At 38.3% G+C, this 23,548-nt stretch overlaps 1 protein-coding gene across 4 annotated transcripts in view; it reads right to left on the bottom strand.

Moving 5' to 3' along the window:
• Nucleotides 1-1,586: 1,586 nt before the first annotated feature.
• camkk1a (calcium/calmodulin-dependent protein kinase kinase 1, alpha a) overlaps nucleotides 1,587-23,548 on the bottom strand; it is a 165,089-nt gene continuing 143,127 nt past the window's right edge. For 2 of the 4 annotated variants that reach the window (XM_022665764.2, XM_049469163.1), the window contains exons 15-19: nucleotides 22,472-22,600; nucleotides 21,354-21,457; nucleotides 13,540-13,587; nucleotides 12,003-12,098; nucleotides 1,587-10,531 (exon numbers count right to left, since the gene is read on the bottom strand). In XM_022665764.2, coding sequence (XP_022521485.1) covers nucleotides 12,023-12,098; nucleotides 13,540-13,587; nucleotides 21,354-21,457; nucleotides 22,472-22,600 — 357 coding nt within the window. In that variant the 3' untranslated portion in view covers nucleotides 1,587-10,531; nucleotides 12,003-12,022. Of the gene's footprint in view, nucleotides 10,532-12,002; nucleotides 12,099-13,539; nucleotides 13,588-21,349; nucleotides 21,458-22,471; nucleotides 22,601-23,548 lie in introns of those variants that run through there. The other 2 variants (XM_022665768.2, XM_022665769.2) reach the window with 2 other exon arrangements.

Here is a 23,548-nt window from a genome sequence, read left to right on the forward strand (position 1 = left end):
CGTGCTTTTCTGAACAGTGAGTGTATAAATTCTTTGTACATCATCAAGTACATCAGCACCATTAAATCTAAAATCACAAATGCAGTTTGTGTTGTGCTACCACCCACATCAGTAAATTTTACATTTCATTAGTAAATGAAGGGAGCAGAGGAAGAGTGGAGAGACACACAGTCCAAACTGCTTGATGTCTAGAGTGAAGTTTCCACCAATCAGTGATGGTTTGGAGAGACATGTCATCTGCTGGTGTTGATCCACTGTGTTTTATTATCAAGTCTAAAGTCAGTGCAGTTTTTTCCCACAAAATCTTACAGCACTTCATGTTTCCCTCTGCTGACAACTTTTATGGAGAGTGTGGATTTCATTTTCCAGCAGGACTTGGCACACTGCCCACACTGCCAAAAGTACCAATTGGTCCTATATGATATTCTAATTTTCACTGATGAGACACTGTTTTTTTGGGTTTCCATTGGCTGTACCTTAGCAGTGTATCTTAACAGTGCAGCACTTTTGCGGATCTCAGCAGAAGAAACCTTCACGCTGTGAAGGTGTGCAAGGAGATTATTTACAGGCACAGCTCAGCATGTGTACCCTTTCGCTCATTACACACACACAAGGACGCGCTGCAGCAAGCAAAAACAACATTTACATCAATAATAAACAGAATACACAATAAAATAACATTGCTCTTCCTTTAAATTACTTGCTTGGGCACCTACACAAGGCGAAAGTAAAGGTCAGTTTCCTCTGCTGAGATGCACAAAACCTACACCATGTCCCATCTGTGTGGAAAAGACAGATATGGCCATCTGACGATTGACTGTTGTCTAGGTTCATTTCATACTGTGGTGCATCTGTGTTTTCCACCACTAAGATAGCAATACGCCAGAAATGTACCTGAACACACCTCACTTTCATCAGCATAGATTTATTCACAAGCTCTGACACTATTTCATTTTTTATTTCTAATTTATATCACATTTTCTCCCCAGTTTACATGGCCAATTACCCAACCCACTCATTAGGACTACCCCTATCACTAGTGATGCCTCAACACCAGGAGGGTGAAGACTAGCACATGCCTTCTCTGATACATGTGATACAGTCACGCAACCACCTCTTTTCGAGCTGCTGCTGATGCAGCATTGCTGAGTAGCATCACAGCGCACTCGGAGGAAAGCGCAGCGACTCAGTTCTGATACATCAGCTCACAGACGCTTTGTGCTGAGTGACATCACCCTTTAGACTGATGTGGGGAGAGAGCGCCATCTACCCACCCAGAGAGATTAAGACCAATTTTGCTCTCTCAGGGCTCCGGCAGTTGATGGCAAGCTACATAAATGGGATTCAAACAAGCAATCTCCCGATCATTCTGAGGCTATTTTAACGAAGCAGGTGCAAGGCGTGAAAATAGACTGTTGACAGAGTGTAAGATAGTAACGAGCATCGTGACACACTTTGTGCAGGGTGTAATATAGGGCCCATGATCTTAGATGATGATAAGTCAAACAAATTCTGTTTGTTTGGTGTGAAATGAACAGTGACATCAGAACATCGTAACAGAAAATAAACAGAATCTTTTTCATGGATCAGTTGTGATGTCTTTATTGTCTTTGATTCAGTCTAAGTGTACAAAAAGCATGCAAAAAATAGCCTCTTTATATATTTTTGGTACATATTTACATCGTAACAAGTTGCATTCAGTAGTTTTTTGTGCCATGCTGCTGTTTTTCTTTTTTCCCTCCTTTTTTCATGTTTTTTTTTTATTTTATTTCAACAGTTATAATAAATACATTCAGATTAATGCACGAGAATACAGATATCCATGTAACGACCACGAACGACAGTCACTCAAGCAAAGAGAAATCAGGAATCAGACGAGCATACGCTATGTGAGCATGTGTGTTATTAGAGAGACTCCTCCTCCTTTTATCCATTAACACCTCAACACCCAGCTGTGAAAATTGACCTTCTTAAACCCCCACATTCTTACCCTCAACTTATGAATAGAAATATATATTTACAACCAGAAAAGCTTTGGATCCAAACGTTTAAAAGTAAAAAAAAAAATCTGTTTTTTCCTTTAAACAACATTAGCATTAGCATAGCATCTCAACGTAACTCATTATAGGAGAACTGCACTGATTTTACACATTTAAGAAGTTGATATGTAATTCAGAGTGCTTTGGTTTGCCTTGTTTAGGAGACCCACTCAGATTTAGAGTATTTAGAGTATATCACTCCAGCTCTAGCTCTAGACTGGTATTAGTCATGGTGCCAATATGCCAGAGAGTCCTATACTTTGGCAACACATCTCTACAGGTGTGCATTCACCTATCAGTGGAAGAAATTGATCTAACCTAAAGTAACCTAATGCGTCTGTTAAAAAGGGTGTTCAAAAACCTTTGGACATGTTGTATATTAAAGTGAAAACACATGTAGGCTGATCTGCTATAACTGCATAGTGACCTTTGTATCCCATAACCACCACTGTTCACCATGTTGTAAATGTCATCATTTTCTAATAGAATATAAAAGTGCGCTACTACCAAAAGTGACCATTTCTAATAGTCATTATTAGCTTAATGCTAATTAGAAAGCAAAACCTTCAGGTTTTTATCCAAAAAAATTTTTAAAGCACATTCTCAACAACTGAATCATACAGACATTTTAATTTTAAAACCAGTGCAATTCTCCTTTAATGCAACCACATTGGCGTCCATTCTGAACGTTCTCCGCTAATAAAGCTACATCCACACGTATCTGGACATTTTTAAAAGTGGAGATTTACCTCCCTCTGCTTTTTGAAAATATGTCCATCCACCCAGAGCTCTGTAAAGGTCGATAGTACCTCTTAAAAGTGAGACATCAACACACCCTGAAGAAGAAGGAAAGCAAATAGGTTCAATCCCAAATTACAAACAGTACTCCCTATGTAGTGAACTACACAAAACACGGAATTACAGATTCTCAATCTGAACAGAGTGTATAGTCTGGTCTGAGTGCTCCAGTGGACTAAGGCACTTTGATCAGAAGATCGCTGTTCGAATCTTGGTCATGCTGCTTCAGCATCCATCAGCAGCTGGAGTCTGAGAGAGTATAATTAATTGGACATGTTTTCTCTCTGGGTGGGTAGATGGCACGCTCTCTCTCCACATCACACTCAAGGGTATTCAGATACATTTAAATAGAATATCATTGAAAAGTCACTTTACTTTAGTAATTTAGTTCAAAATGTGAAACTCATATATTATATTGATGTATTATATAATCAGAGTGATTTATTTTAAGCGTTTATTTCTTTAATTGTTGATGATTATGGCTTACAGCCAATGCAAACCCAAAAATTAGTGTCTTAGAAAATTAGAATATTATATAAGAACAATCGGTACTTTTGGCTACAGTGTGGGCAGTGTGCCAAGTCCTGCTGGAAAATGAAATCCGCATCTCAATAAAAGTTGTCAGCAGAGGGAAGCATGAAGTGCTGTAAGATTTAGTGGGAAAAAAAAACTGCACTGACTTTAGACTTGATAATAAAACACAGTGGATCAACACCAGCAGATGACATGTCTCTCCAAACCAATCAGTGATGATGGTTTGGAGAGCAATGTAGTGTTTTCTCTGAAAATCTTACAGCACTTCATGCTTCCCTCTGCTGACAACTTTTATGGAGATGAGGATTTCATTTTCCAGCAATGATTTGGCACACTGCCCACACTGCCAAAAGTACATATTTGTCTTATATAATATTCAGATTTTCTGAGACACTGATTTCTGGGTTTTTATTGGCTGTAAGCCATAATCACCAACAATAAAAGAAATTAGGGCTTAAAATAGATCACTCTGTGTGTAATACATCTATATAATATATACATTTAACATTTTGAACTGAATTATTGAAATGAAACAACTTTTTATTGACATTCTAATTTTTTGAGATGCACTAGCAGGTCATTTGCAACTTCAGACCCTGTATATCAGTATGTAATATAAAACAGGTCTTATATTGATTCTTGCATCCTACGCTAATCTGCATATAGACGTTGTATAGTTGTATGACTTAAGTAGTTCACTAGTACATAGGGAGTAAAAAAGTATTTGAGATTCAGGCAGAAACATATATTTTTTGCCTGTTTTCATTAAGCTCATTGTTCCGTGACCAAAAATGGATGTTTTTTTTTGTGGAGAGAAAGCCAAAAAGCCATACAAATTTCTCATCCTATTTCAAATGATCCAGATACTGTACGTGTGGATGGTGCTTAAATCAATGTAAAACTCCTCTGAGCACAATCAGCCCTACTATATCAGGGAAAGGTGTACGACATATAACAAACGACAAAACACAAACGAAGAGCCACCCCACACAAAAAAAGAGACAATACGTTCATCACTGCTTATTATTTTGGCATTGTACTACAGCAGCTGTACCTGTTACCTGTTAGCATGTGTGCTAGCATGCTAAGTGAACTGAATGCATTAAAGGGGTCTTTGTGGTCGACTTCAGTCGTACCACGTTAAATATTAATAATTATAATAAATGAGCTGCACCTGATAATCGAGATTCGGTAAAGTGTTAGTAGAAGGTATATAAAGTTATACTGAGGTCGAGCTCATGCCACACGACATTTACACAACATACAGTATATGACAAGTGCATAGTGAACATTGAGAGGGGATGTGAGAGTTGTACACTTGTGAAACATACAGCACAGACAGTACACACACACACACACACACAGTGATTTTTTAAGCACATATATAAATGTAGGTCATGATCAAGAATTTAGACACTGATACTGATATTGAAATCTTGAGTATAGATAGTCCAACACCAATCTGTTCTAAACTAAAACTGATAAGATTTAATATGAGAATGATACTGTGAAATATGCGCTATTATTACACCGTAAATTCAGCTTCAGATCAGATATACAGTACCAGTCAAAAGTTTAGACACACCAATGTCTTTATTTTATTTTTTTTTCTACATTGTAAATGAATAGTGAAGCAATTCAGACTATGAAGGAACACATAAGGAATCATGTAGTAACTTAATAGTGTTAAACAAACCAAACATACTCTTTTAAGTAGCATTTAGGTGCTTTTATCTGTGGAGCTGTTAATTTGTGGTTCCTGAGGCTGGAAACTCTGATAAACTGATCCTGTGCAACAGAGAAACTCTTGCTCTTCCTTTCCTAGGTCAATCCTGTTCAGGGCCAGTTTCATCGTACCGTTTTTGATTGTCATGTGAATGCACTTGCAGTTCCTTTCAAATTTCTTTCATTTTTCATATTGACTGACCTTCATTTCTTAAAGTCGTCATTTGTTTCTTTACTTTGTTGAGTAGTTCTCACCATAATATGGATTAGAACATTATTTAAATAGGACTAAAACACTGTCAAACACATTATGAGACAAAAAATTCAAGATATTAACTCTTGGCACGTTCTGAAAGCTGATCATTCCAGGTGACTCTACCTCATAAAGCTGACTGAGAAAATCCAGCCAAGATATGCCAAGCTGTTATCACAGTTAGTTCTGACCCTGCAATGTGATTGGCTGAGAGGCCTTCTTTAAGTGCCATTATCAGCCGGTAATGCACTGTAACCGAAGCTCTCTATGTATTACTCCACCACATACAGGTAACCTAGCAACAATGCAGCTCTTACAAGCCAAACGGCGCAGCTACAAACAGAGCAGCAATGGTACTATTTTAATATGCAGAGTTTTTATAACCAAACAGATACTGTCTCGTCCTCTTTAACTCAAAATCTTTTAATAAACAGTGATAATGGAACTGTGGTATAAGCGCAATAATACACTTGAGGTTTGTGCCAATATTACACGTTATAGCACGAACCTCTCGTGTATTATTGCTTTAGTATAAAAATATTCTGGTTTATTTTAACACTTTTTGTTCCAGAATAAAGATGCAAAAGTTCCTTCAATATTACATTTACAATGTAAAAAAAAAAAAAGACTAAATACTAAAAAAAAACATTAAATGAGCAGTGGTGTGTCCAACCTTGTCTGGTACTGTATATCATTCGTAAAAATCGCCGGGCCTTTTAGATTATCAATAGAATTCAACCTTTTGTTCATTATCTGGCCATTATCTAATATCTAGTGCCGGGGTAAGTGGGCGAGTATACTCAAAACAGGCCGATTCACAGACAGGTAAATCTGTGTTTATTAGAAAAGAAGAATCAAATAATGTGTGGATATGTAGACAGTGTGCTACACTGCCAAACAGAGAGATATGAACGTTTTTAGACAGTTTATAACAAGACAAACAAGCCATTTAAAGGAGAACTCCGGTGTAAAATTAATTTTGGGTGTAGTAGAACATGATAAAAAGTACTTAGCTTTGTTAAATAGCCCACCTCCGTTCTCCTACAGCTTTCTGAGATACAGTAATTTTGTGCTTTTTGACCAGCACTCGAATCGAGGCATATTCTGCTGATAAATCGCTTTTTCCATCGTTATCCAGCTCAAAGTAGCTCCAAAACTCCTTTCTAGAATCCAGAGAGCCCTGACACTTAAATCGAAGCATTAATTATTTAAAAAGTGCACAAGAAGCTTATTAAAAAAAATGCTAGTTTTCAGCTCCGTGCACCACCATCATTGTACTGCTAATGACAGACATATACTGAATATATAGACTCCATATAGTGTAGCAGCCGGCGCCAGGATGTAAACAGTGGTTTTTAATAAGCTTCTTTTGCTCTTTTAAAGATTATTTATGCCTAGTTTTAAAAAATGTCAGGGCTCTCCAGATTCTTGCAAGCAGGTGTGGAGCTACTTTGAGTCTGGATAACGGTGGAAAAAAGTGATTTATTGGGGCAAAATATGCCCCAATATGGAGTGCTGGGCAAAAAGTACAAAATTTCTGGATCTCAGAAAGCTTAAGGAGAGTGGAGGAGGGCTATTCATCAAAGATACGTACTTTTATATCATGTTTTACTACACTAAAAGTCCATTTTACACTGGAGTTCTCCTTTAAGTGAGTTAAATTTGCTGAAAGAGGCAGTCCAACAGTATTCATTAGATCAAAACCTCCAAAAAACATCCAAAAACAGCCCGGCTAATTCCTAAGCAAACCAAATCCGATTTAAATGAGTGCCAATTTAAACTGCCCTCCAAATTAAAGCGCGATTAGTCCAGGCCTGCGGCTGCCATTACTGCCCACAGAACACTGCCTCTACCCCGACTGGAATGTGCGGAAGTCCTGATAAGGGGTTTGCTGAGGGGTGAGGGAGGGAGGGGGTTGGGGTGTTGTGTTGCACGGCTTTAATCCAGGACCAGAGGAGCGCGCTGCTTTTGAATGGCGGGCGGCTGGCGCTCCGATACTAATCACTGTGTTCAGTCTGCAGTCGGCTGTCAGAGACGGAGCGAAAGTGATTCCACCGCCATTTCTGCACCAATACGTGCTCTCTCGCCCGTGTGTTTATGGATGTTTGTGAGAGAGTGAGAGAAAGAGAGAGAAATAGAAAGAGAGAGAGAGAGAGACTCACTGCCAAATAAGCCGTTCTGAATGCAGGAGACTTAAATAGTGACAATAACACAGTGTGACACAAAACATCTAGCTAGCAATTCCACCAGCAATTCTGCCTGATTGGAGCGTCTGCAGCAGCATTCTCAAACATTTTGGGGGAGAAAGAATGCGTATGTACGTTTGTGTGTGTTACTGTTGTGTGTGTGTGTTTAACCCCTTAACCTGCTAATTATTCAGTTATTAATTGTTAATTTTTGGTTCATAATTAGATTTTTAATGATAAGGTTAAAACAAAAATTTCACACATTTATAACTAATTTTCCACTCACTGGAATTAACTGGACTAATTAATTGGTATTAATTAGTCAAGCCAAGCCAAGACCTGTTTAGTGCACAAATTTAGCTTCTATAAAAACAGTTTCCAAGACAGGGATTAAGCCTAGCTGTAGACTATATTTTCCTTTCCACTGAAAATGCTGTATAGTGCAAGACTAAGCTTAGACTAAACTGAGAGATTGCCCCTTTAAAGCCAATTTATACCTGTACGTTAAGCCAACATGTTGCCTATGGGGTTTCCTGTGAGAGCGCCCTATGCAGCTGCCCATGTTTATACCTCTGCATTCGTGTGTCCGTGTCTTTGCATCGCTCTGCAGTTTAACTATGAAGGCGGGGGAAATTTGCGGACCAATCACAGCTGATGCTGCTGCTGCCCTCATCACATATCTGGGGTGTTTCCCGTCGGGCTATGGTGTAGGGTATAGTATAGGGTATGCAGCTACACACAGGGTACACATAAACTAAGGTGTAGCTTGGATGCAGAAGTATAAATCGACCTTTAGTGTGTACATTTACACTTACATGCCAAAAGTAATTGGAAAAAAGACTAGTAAAGTGTCGTCCCATGACTTTTGCCATGTCGCTAGAGTCGCTTATCTGTTTTTGCATGGACAGTTCAAGCCAGACACCACCAGTCACAATCATTGAGGACTACTGTTAGCAGACTAATGATAGCCACATTAGCTTTGTAGCTTCTGTATTAGTTTAAATAAACAAAACGTAAGCACAAAGTGTGTCTTGGCTGATCTTGTACATCTGGGGTGAGTCACAAACATAAAAATAAAGAAATATACACTGACATACCAGCTTGTGTAAAGGCAGTTTCCCCACACAGGGATTAAACCTGGTTGTAGACTATATGTATATCCTTTCCATTCAGAAAATGCTGTACATTTAAAGGCTAGGCTTAATCTCTTTCTGGGAAACTGACCCTTAGTGTTTACAGTTACAATGACATGCCAAAAGTCTGGACTGAAGACTAGTATTGTGTCATCCCATGACTTCTGCCATATCCCAAATATGCTAAGGGAGACTGCACTGACCTGTGGGATATGTGTATGGGGTCTCCTGCATTAAATGTTGGTGTGTCTTCTCTGTTTGCATGGGTAATTCTAGCCAGATGCTGCCGGTCACGATCATTATCACCTACCCTGATGTCATGAGACCTGGGACTTTTGTGTACTGTGTCCCATGAATTTTGCCATGTCCCACAGAAGCTAAAAGACACTGCATTGACCTGTGGGATATATATGTGGGATATGATCTCCAGTACTGAATGTATGGTGTGAGACGCTTATCTGTTTTCTCGCATGGACAGTTCCAGCCAGACACCACCAGTCACGATCATTACCACCCACTCTGCTGCTGTTCACTGTGGATAATGGGAGTGCATTTGAACTATAATAATAATAATATACAATGGCCACTGTTCAGTCTCACTCACACCTCACAAGATAACACCCCACAACTTATACCAGTGTGAGCTTTTCTAAGCCGTCCCCTGACACAACACTCACATTATCAATTTCCAATTTCTCTTTAGGCATGTCAGTGTAGTGTAAATATAATTTTTAGGCCGTTTAAAATGTATGGTGTAATTCGCTTATGTGTTTTCTCGCATGGACAGTTCCAGCCAGACACCACCAGTCACGATCATTACCGCCTATTGCGCTGCTGTTGACTGTGGATAATGGGAGTGCATTTGAACATAATTCACAATGGCCAGTGTTCAGTCTCACTCACACCTCACAAGATAACACCTCACAAGTGTATTCCTAAGCCATCCCCTGACACAACACTCACATTATCAATTTCCAATTTCTTTTTTGGCATGTCAGTGTAGCGTAAATATGATTTTTAGGCCCTTTAAAATGTATTTTACAGGAATAAAGACTACTTATACACAATTCATCAACTGCTATAGTGCTCCTATAATGCTCTGAGAGTTCTGAAGCTGGAGATGAACTGTAGGCCTGTGCAGTTTAAAGGATTAAAACTAAGAGCCCTCTCGAACACTTTGCATGTTATTGTACGCAAGCCCTATTCTGCAGCACTGTGTTTGTGCGAGACACGCGTATAATAAGAGAGCCCTATCGTAAGTGGCTTGTTTTTATTTGCCCAAGCACTCTTCTGCATGATTATGCGATCACGTGATCATGTGTCTGCGTATGAATGGAGATATGTGAGTGAGAGTACAAAAGTAACAAAGCGTCGTAAAACCGGCCACGTCCAGGATATAGGAAATAGTACAGTCTTCCAAAGCATGACAAAGCAGGACATCAACGTTGTTATATTCCACACGTATACAAAACCGCTCTGCTCTGTAGAAGCAAACGTTCCTCTGAAGAAGCTCCTACCTACTCCTTTGGTTGTCCATGCATTCATCCACCGTCGCAAGAACTGTTCATTTTAAAGCTTAGTTCCCTTCTGACAAAAAGTTCTTAGAAAAGTCTTCCACACTCTTCTTCCTCCTCCTCCTCCTCCTCCTCTTCACCACATCTCTCTCAGAGAAAAGTCTCTGTGAAGTGTCTGAGATCCGATGAAGGTCTGTTCACTTCAGAAAAGAATGAAGGGGAGCGCACATGCTGACACTGCTTGAGCATGAACGAAAAAACGAATGGCGTCATGTTTGAGTCTAGATGTCAAAGTGTGTGCTGTTCGTTCCATGAGTTCCACAGCTTCTCTCAGGCCGATGGAGTTCTTCTGTAGTGGAGGAAAGAGAAGTCAGAGACGTTATTAAAGAAGAAAACTGAGGAGCAACGTCTAAAAAGAGTTCACCTTTTAACTTTGAATGTGTTTTATTTATTTGTTTTTTTATTATTTGTATTTATTTATTACTATTTTTTATTATATTTTTATAAAAAAACAGGCTATTATGTATTTCCCTGTAAGATGAGCTCAAGAATCTTATGAAGCTTTTTTTTTTTTATTTATTCATTTATTTATTGATAGGTTTATAGAATATTTTAACATTATTAGTCCTACTAAAATAATTGTTTTTTTTACTTTTTAAAAGGAATTAAAAAGGAAAGTAGTTTATCGCAATTATTTCTGGGATAATATATCATCCCACACAAAAGCATGGTTATTGTGACACTGTGACTGCACTTTTTCAAAAGCTGTATAAACAAGCACACTACCGTATTTTTCGCACTATAAGGTGCACTTAAAATTCATTAATTTTTAATGTATGAATTCTACCAGTCAGGTTGTCAGGAGCAGTAAAGCCACTTCACTGCAGTACAGCGTTATACAGGAGTTTCAGTATTAGCAGTATTAGCATTAGCCACTAATCGTGCTAAGCGCTAGCTCTTTCGCTGTTCACAGAATTACCATCCTGTAGACTGCGGCCAACCCCGGCCAGCACTGCTGGAGCAGCATTAGCATTAGCCCCGCTAAGCGCTAGGTCTTTTGCCAATTAGAGGTGAGTATTAGCTGACTGTAGCCTGCACGTTTACCGTGTTAAAACAAGCTACGCGGGGCGAACCGCTAGCTTATATCGCTCTGGCTTACAAGAACACTCAAAGTTACTCAATTACTAATTCTGCTCTGTTGCTCAGCTTTAGCCACTAACCGTGGCTAGCACTAGTGGTTAGCTGCTAATGATGGTTAATATTGCTGCACCCAGCTTTGGTGGAAATCTGGAAATCTAAGTTTACTGTTAATAAACAGAAGCACTTTACTCAACCAAATATTTTTCAGGAGAGAACCTGTGTAGAGCGCTCGTTAGACTTTTTTTTACCTTTTTTTTTTTTTTAAGAATTACAGTTTGGTTTGATTAGCTTAGCTTAGCTGCTGATTTAGATGGAAACATGGCGACACCCCTGTTCCTTATTAGTGTTGCTTAATGTGCCTTATAATCCAGTGCGCCTTGTTCGAAAATAGATCAGAAAATAGACGTTCACTGATAGTGTGCCTTATAATCCGGTCTGCCTTACAGTGTGATAAATATGGTAATCCAAATTACCAAAATTGGTATTGACGATATCTTAAATACTGTAGGAGAAGTAGCAGCATAATACTGGTAAAGAGTAATAAAGACAATACTAATTAAAGTACTAAGTAAGTAAGTAAGTAATGTGATCACAGTAAAGTCAGTGAGGTATCAGTGAGGGCTACATGTATCTGTACAGTAAGAGTAAAGAGCAGGGTGGAGAACAGAACCAGCACATACAGCCTCAGAGACTGAGACACTCAGGACGAGGGCGGCTCATCTTCATGCAGGTCCTCCAGCTCCACCTCTCTTCCAGCTTCTCCGCTGCTCCCTTTTCTGAGAAGAAAACAATTTAATTGTTAGCAAAATATATAAATAAATAAATACAACAATAATTTAAAGCTTTTATTTCTCAATGTAGTTCTTCTTAATGTAGTTGATCAGCCAAGACATTGTTGGATGCAGCCTGTCCAGTATGGGGGAGCATTATATAGTAACTAAAGCTGATTTTAGCCGACTCCCCCAGAGCTGTTGCTTTTTTGTTGTAGTTTAAACTCAAAAATCAGCATCAGTAATTCGAGTAAACAAGGGATTATTATATAATTAGGGCCTCGGGTCAATTAATTTGATGTGTGATACTGTATTAAGAGAGTATTAATCTAAATAAATCATCTTTAATCAATCAATCAACTTTTTTCCCAATGGGCAATATATTGAGGGTAACTCTCATTTTCAATACAGCTGAGCATTTACACAATTAAAGAGACTGAAAATAAGTTTAAATGATAAAAATAAGCAAACAATATAATATTTAATTAAGAAGAAATAAAATAATTCAGTAAAAAGGATATGCATAGTGGCTAAAATATAAAGCAATAAAATAAAGAGATAAATAATTAAATTAATACAATATAAACACAATTACACAAGAAATAGAGGACTAAAATAACACCAAAATTATAAAAATGTAAATGATGGAACTAAAATAAAGTTTAAAAAGTATGAAGTAAAAAAGTAAAAAAAAAAAAAACAGTAATAAAACAAATAAATGAAATTAATGAAAAAGGTAAAAGAAAAAACTAAACTAAAACAGGCTGTCTGAAGGTCGTTAGAGAGTAATAATCTTCCAAATCAAATCCAAATCCAAGTTTTGCTCAATATTAAAGTATATTAATAAAGTCCTGCAACCAGTGGACCGATCATTTCTGAAAGCACGCTCCAACAGGACAATACTCATACATACACTGCTGCAGTTTACCAATGTTTCTTAATGATTTTGTACTCATCCATTATTTTGGACACAGATCTTGACTTGGCTGATCAACTACATTCATGAAAATGGATGCAGGGGTGAGTGGAATAAATGAGAAATATCCATTTAAATCTTGATATTTTTCAGTTAAGGAATTATATAAGAAATATCATTCATGTTTGGCCTTTGACTGCAGTAACTGCATAGTTACTCTGCACAAACATAAGCTTGGGTGTGTGAAGATGAGCAGACATGAGCACAGGAACACCAGACCACAGGTATCAGCAAGGGGAAAGTACACAGAGAGCACCATGAAAAAAACACAGACCACACTCTGGGTTTACCCATTCAACAGCCACACTGACCACACTGCTAACACAGCACAGGAATACCACAGTCAGAAACATTACAACCATCCCTCATTCATGAGTGACCAACCAGAGGAGACACAGACATCACAACACCAGGGTCTGAGCCACGGATAACAGCAAACAGCACAGAGCTGACCATACAGAACACAGTTACCTTAAAGAGGGGTGGAGTTTTAGAGAGGGGCGGAACGGCCACGAGTCCCTGCACCGAAGAGAAAACACAGAGAGTGAAGTAAAGACCTGACCCTCTTACTTTACAAGGAGTAAGGGGGGCATATATATAAAATATATGATGAGTTTATAACTTTTTACTGTCATTATAAGGACTGTGCTAAAAACTGTTCTTTCAGAGACTGTGCCCACAACTGTTCTTTCAGTGACTGTGCTAAAAACTGTCCTCGTACAGACTGTGCCCACAACTGTTCTTTCAGAGACCGTGCTAAAAGCTTTTCTTTCAGAGACTGTGCTAAAACTGTCTTTTTCAGAATCAGTGCTACAATCTATCTAAAAAAACAAAAAAAAAACAGTCCATTCAGAGACTGGGCTAAAAACGCCTATAGAATATCCTCAGTGACTGTGCTATAGACTGTCCTCGAAGCCTGCCCTTTCAGCGATTGTGCTAAACTATGTCCTTAGTGACTGTCTTTTCAGCAACTATGCTAAACTAGGTCCTTAGTAAATGTCCTTCCAGCAATTGAGCTATAAACTGTCCTCATGGACTGCCCTTTTATAGACTGTGATATGAACTGTTCTCAGTGACTGTGCTAAACTCTGTCTTCAGTATTTCTGCTATAGACTGGCCTCAGTGACTGTGCTAGAGACTGTCCTCAGTGACTGTTCTTTCAGCGACTGTGCTAACCTATATCCTTAGAAACTGTTCTTTTAGCAATTGAACTAAAGACTGTCCTCGGTGACTGTCCTTATAGAGAATGTCCTCAGTGACTGTCTTTTTAGAGACTGTGATATGAACTGTCCTCAGTGACTGTGCTATAGTTCATCCTCAGTGACTGTACTATAAACTGTCCTCAGTGAATGTGCTACAGTGTGTCCTCAGTGACTGTGCTTTTCATGACTGTGCCACAGACTGTCCTCAGCGACTGTGCTATTGTTGGTCCTCAGTGACTGTACTATAAACTGTCCTCAGTGACTGTCTTTTATGTAACTGTGCTATAGACTGTGATCAGTGACCGTGATCTTTATGAGTACATCCAAACCCAGAATACACACCATCATAATCATAATCATAATCAATCACTGCTGATTCTTAATTACTGAATGATGCCCATCAACCTACACACACCATTCATTAACAACACCAGTGTTACTTAACTGAGAGTCTGTGAAAGTGTGCGTGTGTGTGTGTGTGTGTGTGTGTGTGTGTGTGTGTGTGAAAGGTTAATGAGAAAGTCATAGGGAGAGTATAATTAATGTTGACACTGAATTATTAATGAGATGCAAATGCACGGCACAGAGAGGGAGAGATTAATGTGGACGGCAGGACTGGGGCAGTGTGATGAATGCTGGCTCCACCAGGGGGAGCTGTTGCTTTTTTGTTGTAGTTTAAACTAAAATCAGCATCAGTAATTCGAGTAAACAAGGGATTATTATATAATTAGGGCCTCGGGTCAATTAATTTGATGTGTGATACTGTATTAAGAGAGTATTAATCTAAATAAAGACATATTTTAGAGTTAATAACACAAACACTGATTCTGATGAATATTATGTTGTTAAATCGTGTTCCTGCTCTCAGAACCTCAGTCCAGAGAGAGAACCTGAGAGACAGAAGCCTGGCTGCAGGCTGAGCTCTGGCAGGTGATGTTTGAGGTCTGAAGCTTGTTAGACTGACTGAAGGCTTTTCAGCAGACGTGAGAAGAGAGAGCGCTCATTACTGAACGAGGGCGAGCGCCATCAAGGCTACAGGCAGTGAGAGAGAGTGAGAGACGAGTGGAGGAGAGGAGTGACTGGGTCTATCCATCAGCCTTGAGCAGAACTTACTGCAGAGAGAGACATTTATATTTACTGCCAGAGAGAGAGAGAGAGAGAGAATTGCAAAGAAAGAGAAAATAAGAAGCAAAAGGTAAAGGTGTGCATGAGTGAAAAGAAGAAAAGAAAAAAGCGCAGGAGTGAATGAAGGAGAAAATATTAAAGCATGTATGCAGAAGACATAACAAATAAAAAATTAGAGAGAAACAGAAAAGGAATGAAAGGGAGTGGAAGAGAAAAAAAGATGATTAGCAGAGAGAGAGAGAGAGAGAGAGAGAGATAAAGAGGACAAAAAGAGTGAAATTGAAAAGAAAAAAAAGAAAAATGAAAAAGCAAGCAAAACAGAAAAGAAAAGCAAGCGAGAAAGGACAAAGCCAGAAAACACATCACTGTAAAGAGCATGAAAAAAAAGCAAGAGGTCAGGGTGACCATGAGTGAAAAGAAGAGAGAGAGAGAGAGAGAGAGAGAGAGAGAGAGAGAGAGAGAGAGAGAGCACAAAAGGGAATGAATCAGAGGATAGCAAAGCATGTATGTAAGAGAGAAACAGAAAGAAATAATTGAAAAAGAGAGAGAGAGAAAGTAAAAGAAAAAGTAGGAGAGAGGAGAAACAGAAATAACAGAACAGAGATAAAGAGATAAACTGACAAAAAAGTGTGAGTGAATATGAGGGAGGCCGAATAAGAGTAACAGAAAAAAAAGACAAAAATGATTAAAGAGGAGAATGAAAATAAGAGAGAGAGAGAAAAAAAACTTTGAGACTGTGAGAGAGAAAAAGACTGTGAGAGAGCTTGTGTGTGTGTGTGTGAGAGAGAGAGAGAGAGAGAGAGAGAGAGAGACTGTGAGAGAGAGAGAAAGACAGAAATACTTTGAAAGAGACTGAAAGAGTGGGCGAGAGAGAGCGAGAGAGACTGAAAGAGTGGGCGAGAGAGACTGTAAGAGAGAGCGAGAGAGAGAAAGAGAGCGAGAGCGACTGTAAGAGAGCGAGAGAGAGAAAGACTTTGAAAGAAATTGTGAGAAAAAGAGTGAGAGAAAATGAGAGAGACACTGTAAGAAAGAGAGAGAGACTTTGAAAGAGACTGTGAGAAAGAGCGAGAGAGAGAGAGAAAGACTTTGAAAGAAATTGTGAGAAAGAGAGTGAGAGAAAATGAGAGAGACACTGTAAGAGAGAGCAAGAGAGAGAAAGACTTTGAAAGAGACTGTGAGAAAGAAAGTGCGAGAGAGTGAGAGAGAGACTGTAAGATTGAGAGAGCGAGATAGACTGTGAGAAAGAGAGAGGGGGAGAAAGAGACAAAGACTGTGAGAGAAAGAGACAGTGTGAAAGAGAAGAAGATATAGCGAGAGAGAGAGAGGGAAGGAGAGAGAAAGAGAGACTGTGATAAAGACACAGAGAGAGAGAGAGAGAAAGAGACAGAGGCTGTGAGAGAAAAAGAGATAGCAAGAGAGACAGAGAGAGAGACATATAGAGAGAGAAAGAGGAGAAAAGATGGAGTGTGAGTGAATAAATGTCAGAATCTAAATCTAAGAGCATAATTTAAATAAATTAGACAATAGGAGAATGAGCAAGGAAAGAGAGAGAAAAAAAGAGAAAGACAAACTTTTAAACAAATCTTGAATCCTGAATCTAAAGGGAGAGAAGAGAGAGGACAAGAGTGAATAAATGATGGAATATGAGAGCGGGAGAGGAGGCGCGAGAGCAAATAATAATAAGAGAATATGTCAGAGAGGGTGAAACTGAAGGAGAGAGAGAGAGAGAATGTGAGACAGTAGAAGTGAAGGATGTTAATAATGAAGGGGGTGAATATGGAGGCTGTGACAGATGCTGAGAGTTGAGTCCGGTCTGATCAGACACGCGTCTTCAGTCCTGCATCTCCTGCTGCTGCTGCTGCTGCTGCTGCTGATAAATCATTAATAAAGCTCAGTCTAGACCCTCTGCCAGAGCCGGTTATAGAGACACTGCCCACTAGGGGTGTGCAATATGGCCCTAAAATAATATCACAATATTTTAGAGTATTTTGCAATAACAGTGTTCCTGATTAAATAAAAAAACATATAATAATTTCAAGAATACTGCAACAAAATAATAATTATTAAATTTAATTTGCCGATATATTGCATATGATATTCAATATGTTATGGCACAGCAATAATTAAGAGATTTTCACTGGATTGTAACAGAAGTCAATGATCCAACATGTCATGATACTAATAATACATTCCATATATCCAGGCTTAAAGTCAAATAAATGATACAGTACAGATACAGTATAATCTGTCTCTATTAGATTTCGATTTACTGGGAAATGAGACAAGTGTAAAATTAAAATTAAATAGTTTCACCACATTGCAGGGCATTTTTGTGACAACAATATGATCTGTATTATATAATGTTTTGGCAATAACATTGTCTATGATAAGATATGGCACACCCTACTGCCCACTTCATATCTTGCTGTTTTATTAGAAAATTTAATTGTAGAAAATTTAAAAAGCTAAAGGGTGTCCAAGAGTGAGTCCTTAATGAATGGGGGTGATTGGAGCTAAACAACTAAAAAAAAATCAAACTAAAAATTAAAAATAAAAACGTATCTTGGATAATCCTTTAATTTTAGACTTTAGAATAAAGTACCATACTTTTTGCACTATAAGACGTACTTAAAATCCTTTAATTTTCCCCAAATCAACAGTGAGCCAAATATATGGATTTTACCAGTTAGGTATTAAGGGGCAGTAAAACCACTCTGCTGAAGTACAGCTTTATACAGGAGTAGCATTTGCATAAGATGCTTATCGCTATATTCCTTTTCAGAGTTGAGTATTATCATCCCGTAGCCTGCTCCTAAACCCGGCTAGCAATGCTGGAGTAATATAAGCATTAGCTGCTAATCGCTATATTCCTTTTCAGAGTTGAGTATTACCGGCCTGTAGCCTGCTGCTAACCCTGGCTAGCACTGCTGGAGCAGCATTAGCATTACCACGTTAAGCGCTATCTCTTTCACTATTCAGATGTGAGTATTATCGATCTGTAGCCTGCTGCTAACCCCGGCTAGCACTGCTGGAGCAGCATTAACATTACCCACTAGTGGTTAGCCGGCAATTCTAATGCTCCAGTCTTAGTGCTGGAGAAATTCAGGAATCTTAGCTTATTGTAGGGCGCTTTACTCACTCAAATAAAAAGTTTTCAGGAGAGAAATCTGTGTAGATTAACATTCAGGGCTTAATTGACTTTAAAAGAAAAAAACTTTTTTTATTACAGTTTTGTTTACTCAGCTTAGCTTTACTTAACTCAGTTAGCAAAGCAGCCAGACCTGCTAAATTAGAAATTCCTTATAGTGTCTCTTATAATGCACCTTATAATCCAGTGATCCAATGATCCTCATTAGCATCATCACCACCACTACTGCAGACAAGGCCATGCCACAGCAGCCACTCCAGCCCTGGTTTACAGAGCTCTGGGCATCTGCAGCTCAGACTGGCACAGGATAAAGGAGTGAGTGCAGGTAAATGTCACTGACTTGCGCTACTATGGAAACCCATGCTGGCGGTTAGAGGGGAGGGTAACGTCTGACTGTTAGCGTGACCCTCCTGCTCATCTGCTCAGACAGCGCAGACGGTGTGTTTCTAATGACACACCGTGACCTGGATCATGTGGTCAGCTAGTGGGTGAAAGAGGGACAGGAGGCTAGGGCTGTGTATTGGCAAGAACCTGGCAATGCATTGATAAAAATATATACAGCTCTGGAAAAAAATAAGATCACTTAATTGAAAAAATAGATTTTGCTATTTATAGGTAAATGTTTGAGTAAAATTAACATTGTTGTTTTATTCTATAAACTACAGACATTTCTCCTAAATTCCAAATAAAAATATTGTCATTTAGAGCATTTATTTGCAGAAAATGAGAAATGGCTGAAATAACAAAAAAGATGCAGAGCTTTCAGACCTCAAATAATGCAAAAAAAAAAAAAAAAAGTTTATATTCATAAAATAGTTAAGAATTAAGAAATCTATATTTGCTTGAATAACCCTGATTTTAAATCACATTTTTCATGCATCTTGGCATGTTCTCCTCCACCAGTCTTACACACTGCTTTTGGATAACTTTATGCCTTTACTCCTGGTGCACAAATTCAAGCAGTTCAGCTTGGTTTGATGGTTTGTGATCATCCATCTTCCTCTTGATTATATTCCAGAGCTTTTCAAATTGGTAAAATGAAAGAAACTCATCACTTTTATGTTATCTCTTATTTTTCAGAGCTGTATATATGCACTTCTGTATTTTTTTTCTCTTTATTTTTGCCATTTCAGCTCTTCAGGTTCAGTCAATAACCAGAAATGGTACAAAATCCAGTGTACAAAATTCTGCATTAAACTGCCGAGGCCTTTAAGGTAAACAAATAAACTTAAAACTGAAATAAGTTTACTTATCAATGAACAAGCTGCACAACTGACATCAAAACGAAGGCATGATACCAGAAGGTCAACAGTTCAGTTCGATAGACTGGAACATTTATGGAGCCCCTGGGCAAGAAACATAACCACCAATTGCTCTATGAGTGCTGAGGTGACTGCACACCACTTGGCCATAGTCATGAGTGTGTGTGTGTGTATATATATATATATATATATATATATATATATATATATGTATGTATGTGTGTGTGTGTGTGTGTTTGTGTGTCTATTCACTGCTACCAATAGGTTAAACACAGAGGCTAAATTCCACCAAATATTGCCAATGGCCTATTGGCACCATGTCTAATGCCAGGCTTAAACTAGAGCTCTATACAGCCGTGAGCCATTGATCTGTGGAGCAGTGGAACTGTGTTCTATGGTACCATACAGCTCAAGCCAATACTAATGGGATAAGAGACAGTTACTCTAAAAAAAGCATGGTAAACTCTTTAATACCTTTGAGTTCAGGGTTCTTGCACCATTTTAAAAGTCAAATTTAATACTTTTCAAGAACTTTTTAAGACCTCAATAAATGAGTACTATAGTCATAATTATAAAAAATAAAAATATAAAAAAATTATAAAAATAAAAAATACAGTCATAATTTCTTTGGTAACCTTAGTTCTTTGCCCACTAATTTTACCTAGCTTGCCGCTAATGTTAGTTCTCTGCTTGTTAACATTAGCTAGTGCAACGCTAATGTTAGCTAGCTCACCGCTAACCTTAGTTATCTCCATGGTAATGTTACCTAGCTAATGTTAGCTAGCTCTCCTCTAACTATAGTTCTCTGCTCTCCTCTAAATATAATTCACACTCTGATAACGTTAGCTAGCTCTATGCTAATGTTAGCTAGCTTGCCGATAATGTTAGCTAGCGCTCCACTAACCTTAGTTATCTCCATGGTAATGTTACCTAACTTGTGCTAATGTTAGCTAGCTCTCCTCTAACATTAGTTCTCCCTTCGGTAACATTAGCTAGCTCTCCGCTAACCTTAGTTCTCACTCTGATAACGTTAGCTAGCTCAACGCTAACATTAGCTAACTCACCACTTATGTTAGTATGTGCTTTCCCACTATCATTAAACAGACTGTCTGAAAATGAAATAACTACAGCAAATTTACTGTAAATTTTAGACAATTTAAGAGCTTTAATAACCCAGATTTTAATTTAAGACATTTCAGGAGTTTTTAAGGACCAGCGGGAACCCTGTGAGTTTAAGAAACATTGAACGAGCAGGTGTCCCAATACTTTTGTACTTTTGTAGTGTATGTCTTATTAATTAGGTCAGGTTAGTTTTTTTTACATGTCACCTTAGCAACAGCCAATCAAAACTGACAGGTTAATGAGCTCATGTATATTAATGAACAGTGCACAGCACCTGTTTGGGTGTTAGAGCTCCTATGTTTTACTAAGAAAAAAAAATCTGATTCAACGCCATGTATAAATAATATCTCGCACATAAATCTGATACGATATATTGCAATATCAATATTGTGTGATCTGGATTGATTGTGTGCTGTGAGCACTCACATTAACAGGCTTCCTGGAGCGGACATGGACCTCTCCTCTCTCCTGCTGGGACACTCAAAAGGGTTCCCGAAAGAGCGCTTCCGCAACATGGCCTTCACCAGGATCTACAGAAAGAGAGAGAGAGAGAGAGAGAGAGACAGAGGGGGAGGATTTGTCCTATGCTCAATACATTACTTAATTAATATACATGTAAGTATAATATCATTTTAATAAAGATAAAAGACTATACATAAGCCTGTGCATTGCATAAACAAGTTACTTTACTAAAGCATATTGTGAACATTTTGGCCTTATAAGGCAACATTAGTTGGCAACTTATAGTCAATTAATTTGTGCCACTGTTACATAAAAAAAAATATCACTAAATATCAGTTCCTTTATTTTAGTAATTCAATTAAAAATGTAAAACTCATATACTATATAGATGTGTTACACACAGAGTGATAATTTTTAAGTGTTTATTTATTTTATTGTTGATGATTATAGTTACCTGCTAATGAAAACCCGAAAGTCAGTATCTCAGAAAATTAGAATATTACATAAGACCAATTGGTACTTTCTGCAGTGTGGGCAGTGTGCCAAGTCCTGCTGGAAAATGAAATCCACATCTCCATAAAAGATGGTTTGGAGAGTCATGTCATCTGTTGGTGTTGATCCACTGAGTTTTATTATCAAGTCTAAAGTTAGTGCAGTTTTGTTTTCCCACAAAATCTTACAGCACTTTGCAGCACTTTGCTTTCCTCTGCTGACAACTTTTATGGAGATGTGGATTTTATTTTCCAGCAGGACTTGGCACACTGCCCACACTGTAGCCAAAAGTACAAATTGGTCTTATATAATATTTAAATGTTTTTGAGATACTGACTTTTTGTGTTTTCATTGAAAGAAAGAAATTCAAAAGATAAAAATACTTAAAAACGTAGTAGTAAAAAAAAAAAAATTCAAACATTTTCTTTATTGTTTTATATTAGCAGGAGCACACAGGAAATTAGTTTGTAACTGAGACATTTATAATCTGAATAGTCAATTGTTTGTTTTAATAACTGATATATTATTTCACTCAGAACAGCAGCTTTTCCACATACCTAATATACACACACACACACACACATACTTACTACAGCAGAGAGGCTGGGGACAAACTTGACAGAGTTTTGGATCTCTTCTTCAGTGACCTCCACCACTGTGCAGTGCTCCTCTTCTAAAGGCAAGGGGTCAGCGCCGTCCTGAGTGACCCAGGGGTCCAGCTATATACACAAACACACACACACACAAACACAGACACACAGCGCAACAGAGTTATTTTAAACAGTATAAAACCACAATCAGAGCACAAGAACAGGCCAGTTCATCACTACACACCTCCAAACTTCATGTAGCTTCAGATTAGCTCACAGATTAAACCAATGGAATGTAGAGTGACTCATGCACAATGCAGGTGAGTGGATACTTTCAGCAATATAGTGTTTTGCAACATTATTTTATTTGCTGAATACCATGCTTCTTTTAATCAGCAACAATAACACCCGCAGCTTCTAAAGGTTAAAGAAAAGAAAGATGGGAAAATGTCAAAAACACTGAAAGATACTAACATGCCCCAAAAACCTCCATCCATCAGAGCCGAGGGAGAAGACAGCTCCCCAAAGCGTCTCCTGAGGACCCGGGGGAGTTCTGCTTTAATGGAGCATTTCATATTTAGGTAAAGACACGTGGCCTGGTTTCTCTATGTGTGTATCTGTGTGTGTGTTTTAACTGAGACAGAAGCATGGAAACTTCCAGAACAAAATCCAGTTAGCCGCTTGGGACCCACTACTATCATACATCGTACCAGACAATCCTACTCACAATTAATCTGTCTAAGATTTAAGCTCTGTACTTGTCTATTCTCTTTAGAAATGTATTGCCAATAGAATATGACCCATTTGGAGCAGATAAACAACAAACCATGCCTAAGAAGGACTAAGGACTCAAACAATACACTGAGTTAAAATGATAGAGCTCCATCCAATACAATTTTGGGATGAGCTAAAGCTATGGGAATAAAGATTTTAAGTCAATGTATGCAGTCAAATCCTTGCAAATTCAGCAATGATCCAAAATCTAGTAGAAAGCCTTCATTGGACAATAGAGATAGTTGTGAGTTTAACTCTGGCCAAAAATAAAAAGGTCTCCACCTGGATGTAAGTAAGTAAATG

This window comes from Astyanax mexicanus, chromosome 1 (genome assembly GCF_023375975.1).
Source record: "Astyanax mexicanus isolate ESR-SI-001 chromosome 1, AstMex3_surface, whole genome shotgun sequence".
Lineage (NCBI taxonomy): Eukaryota > Metazoa > Chordata > Actinopteri > Characiformes > Acestrorhamphidae > Astyanax > Astyanax mexicanus.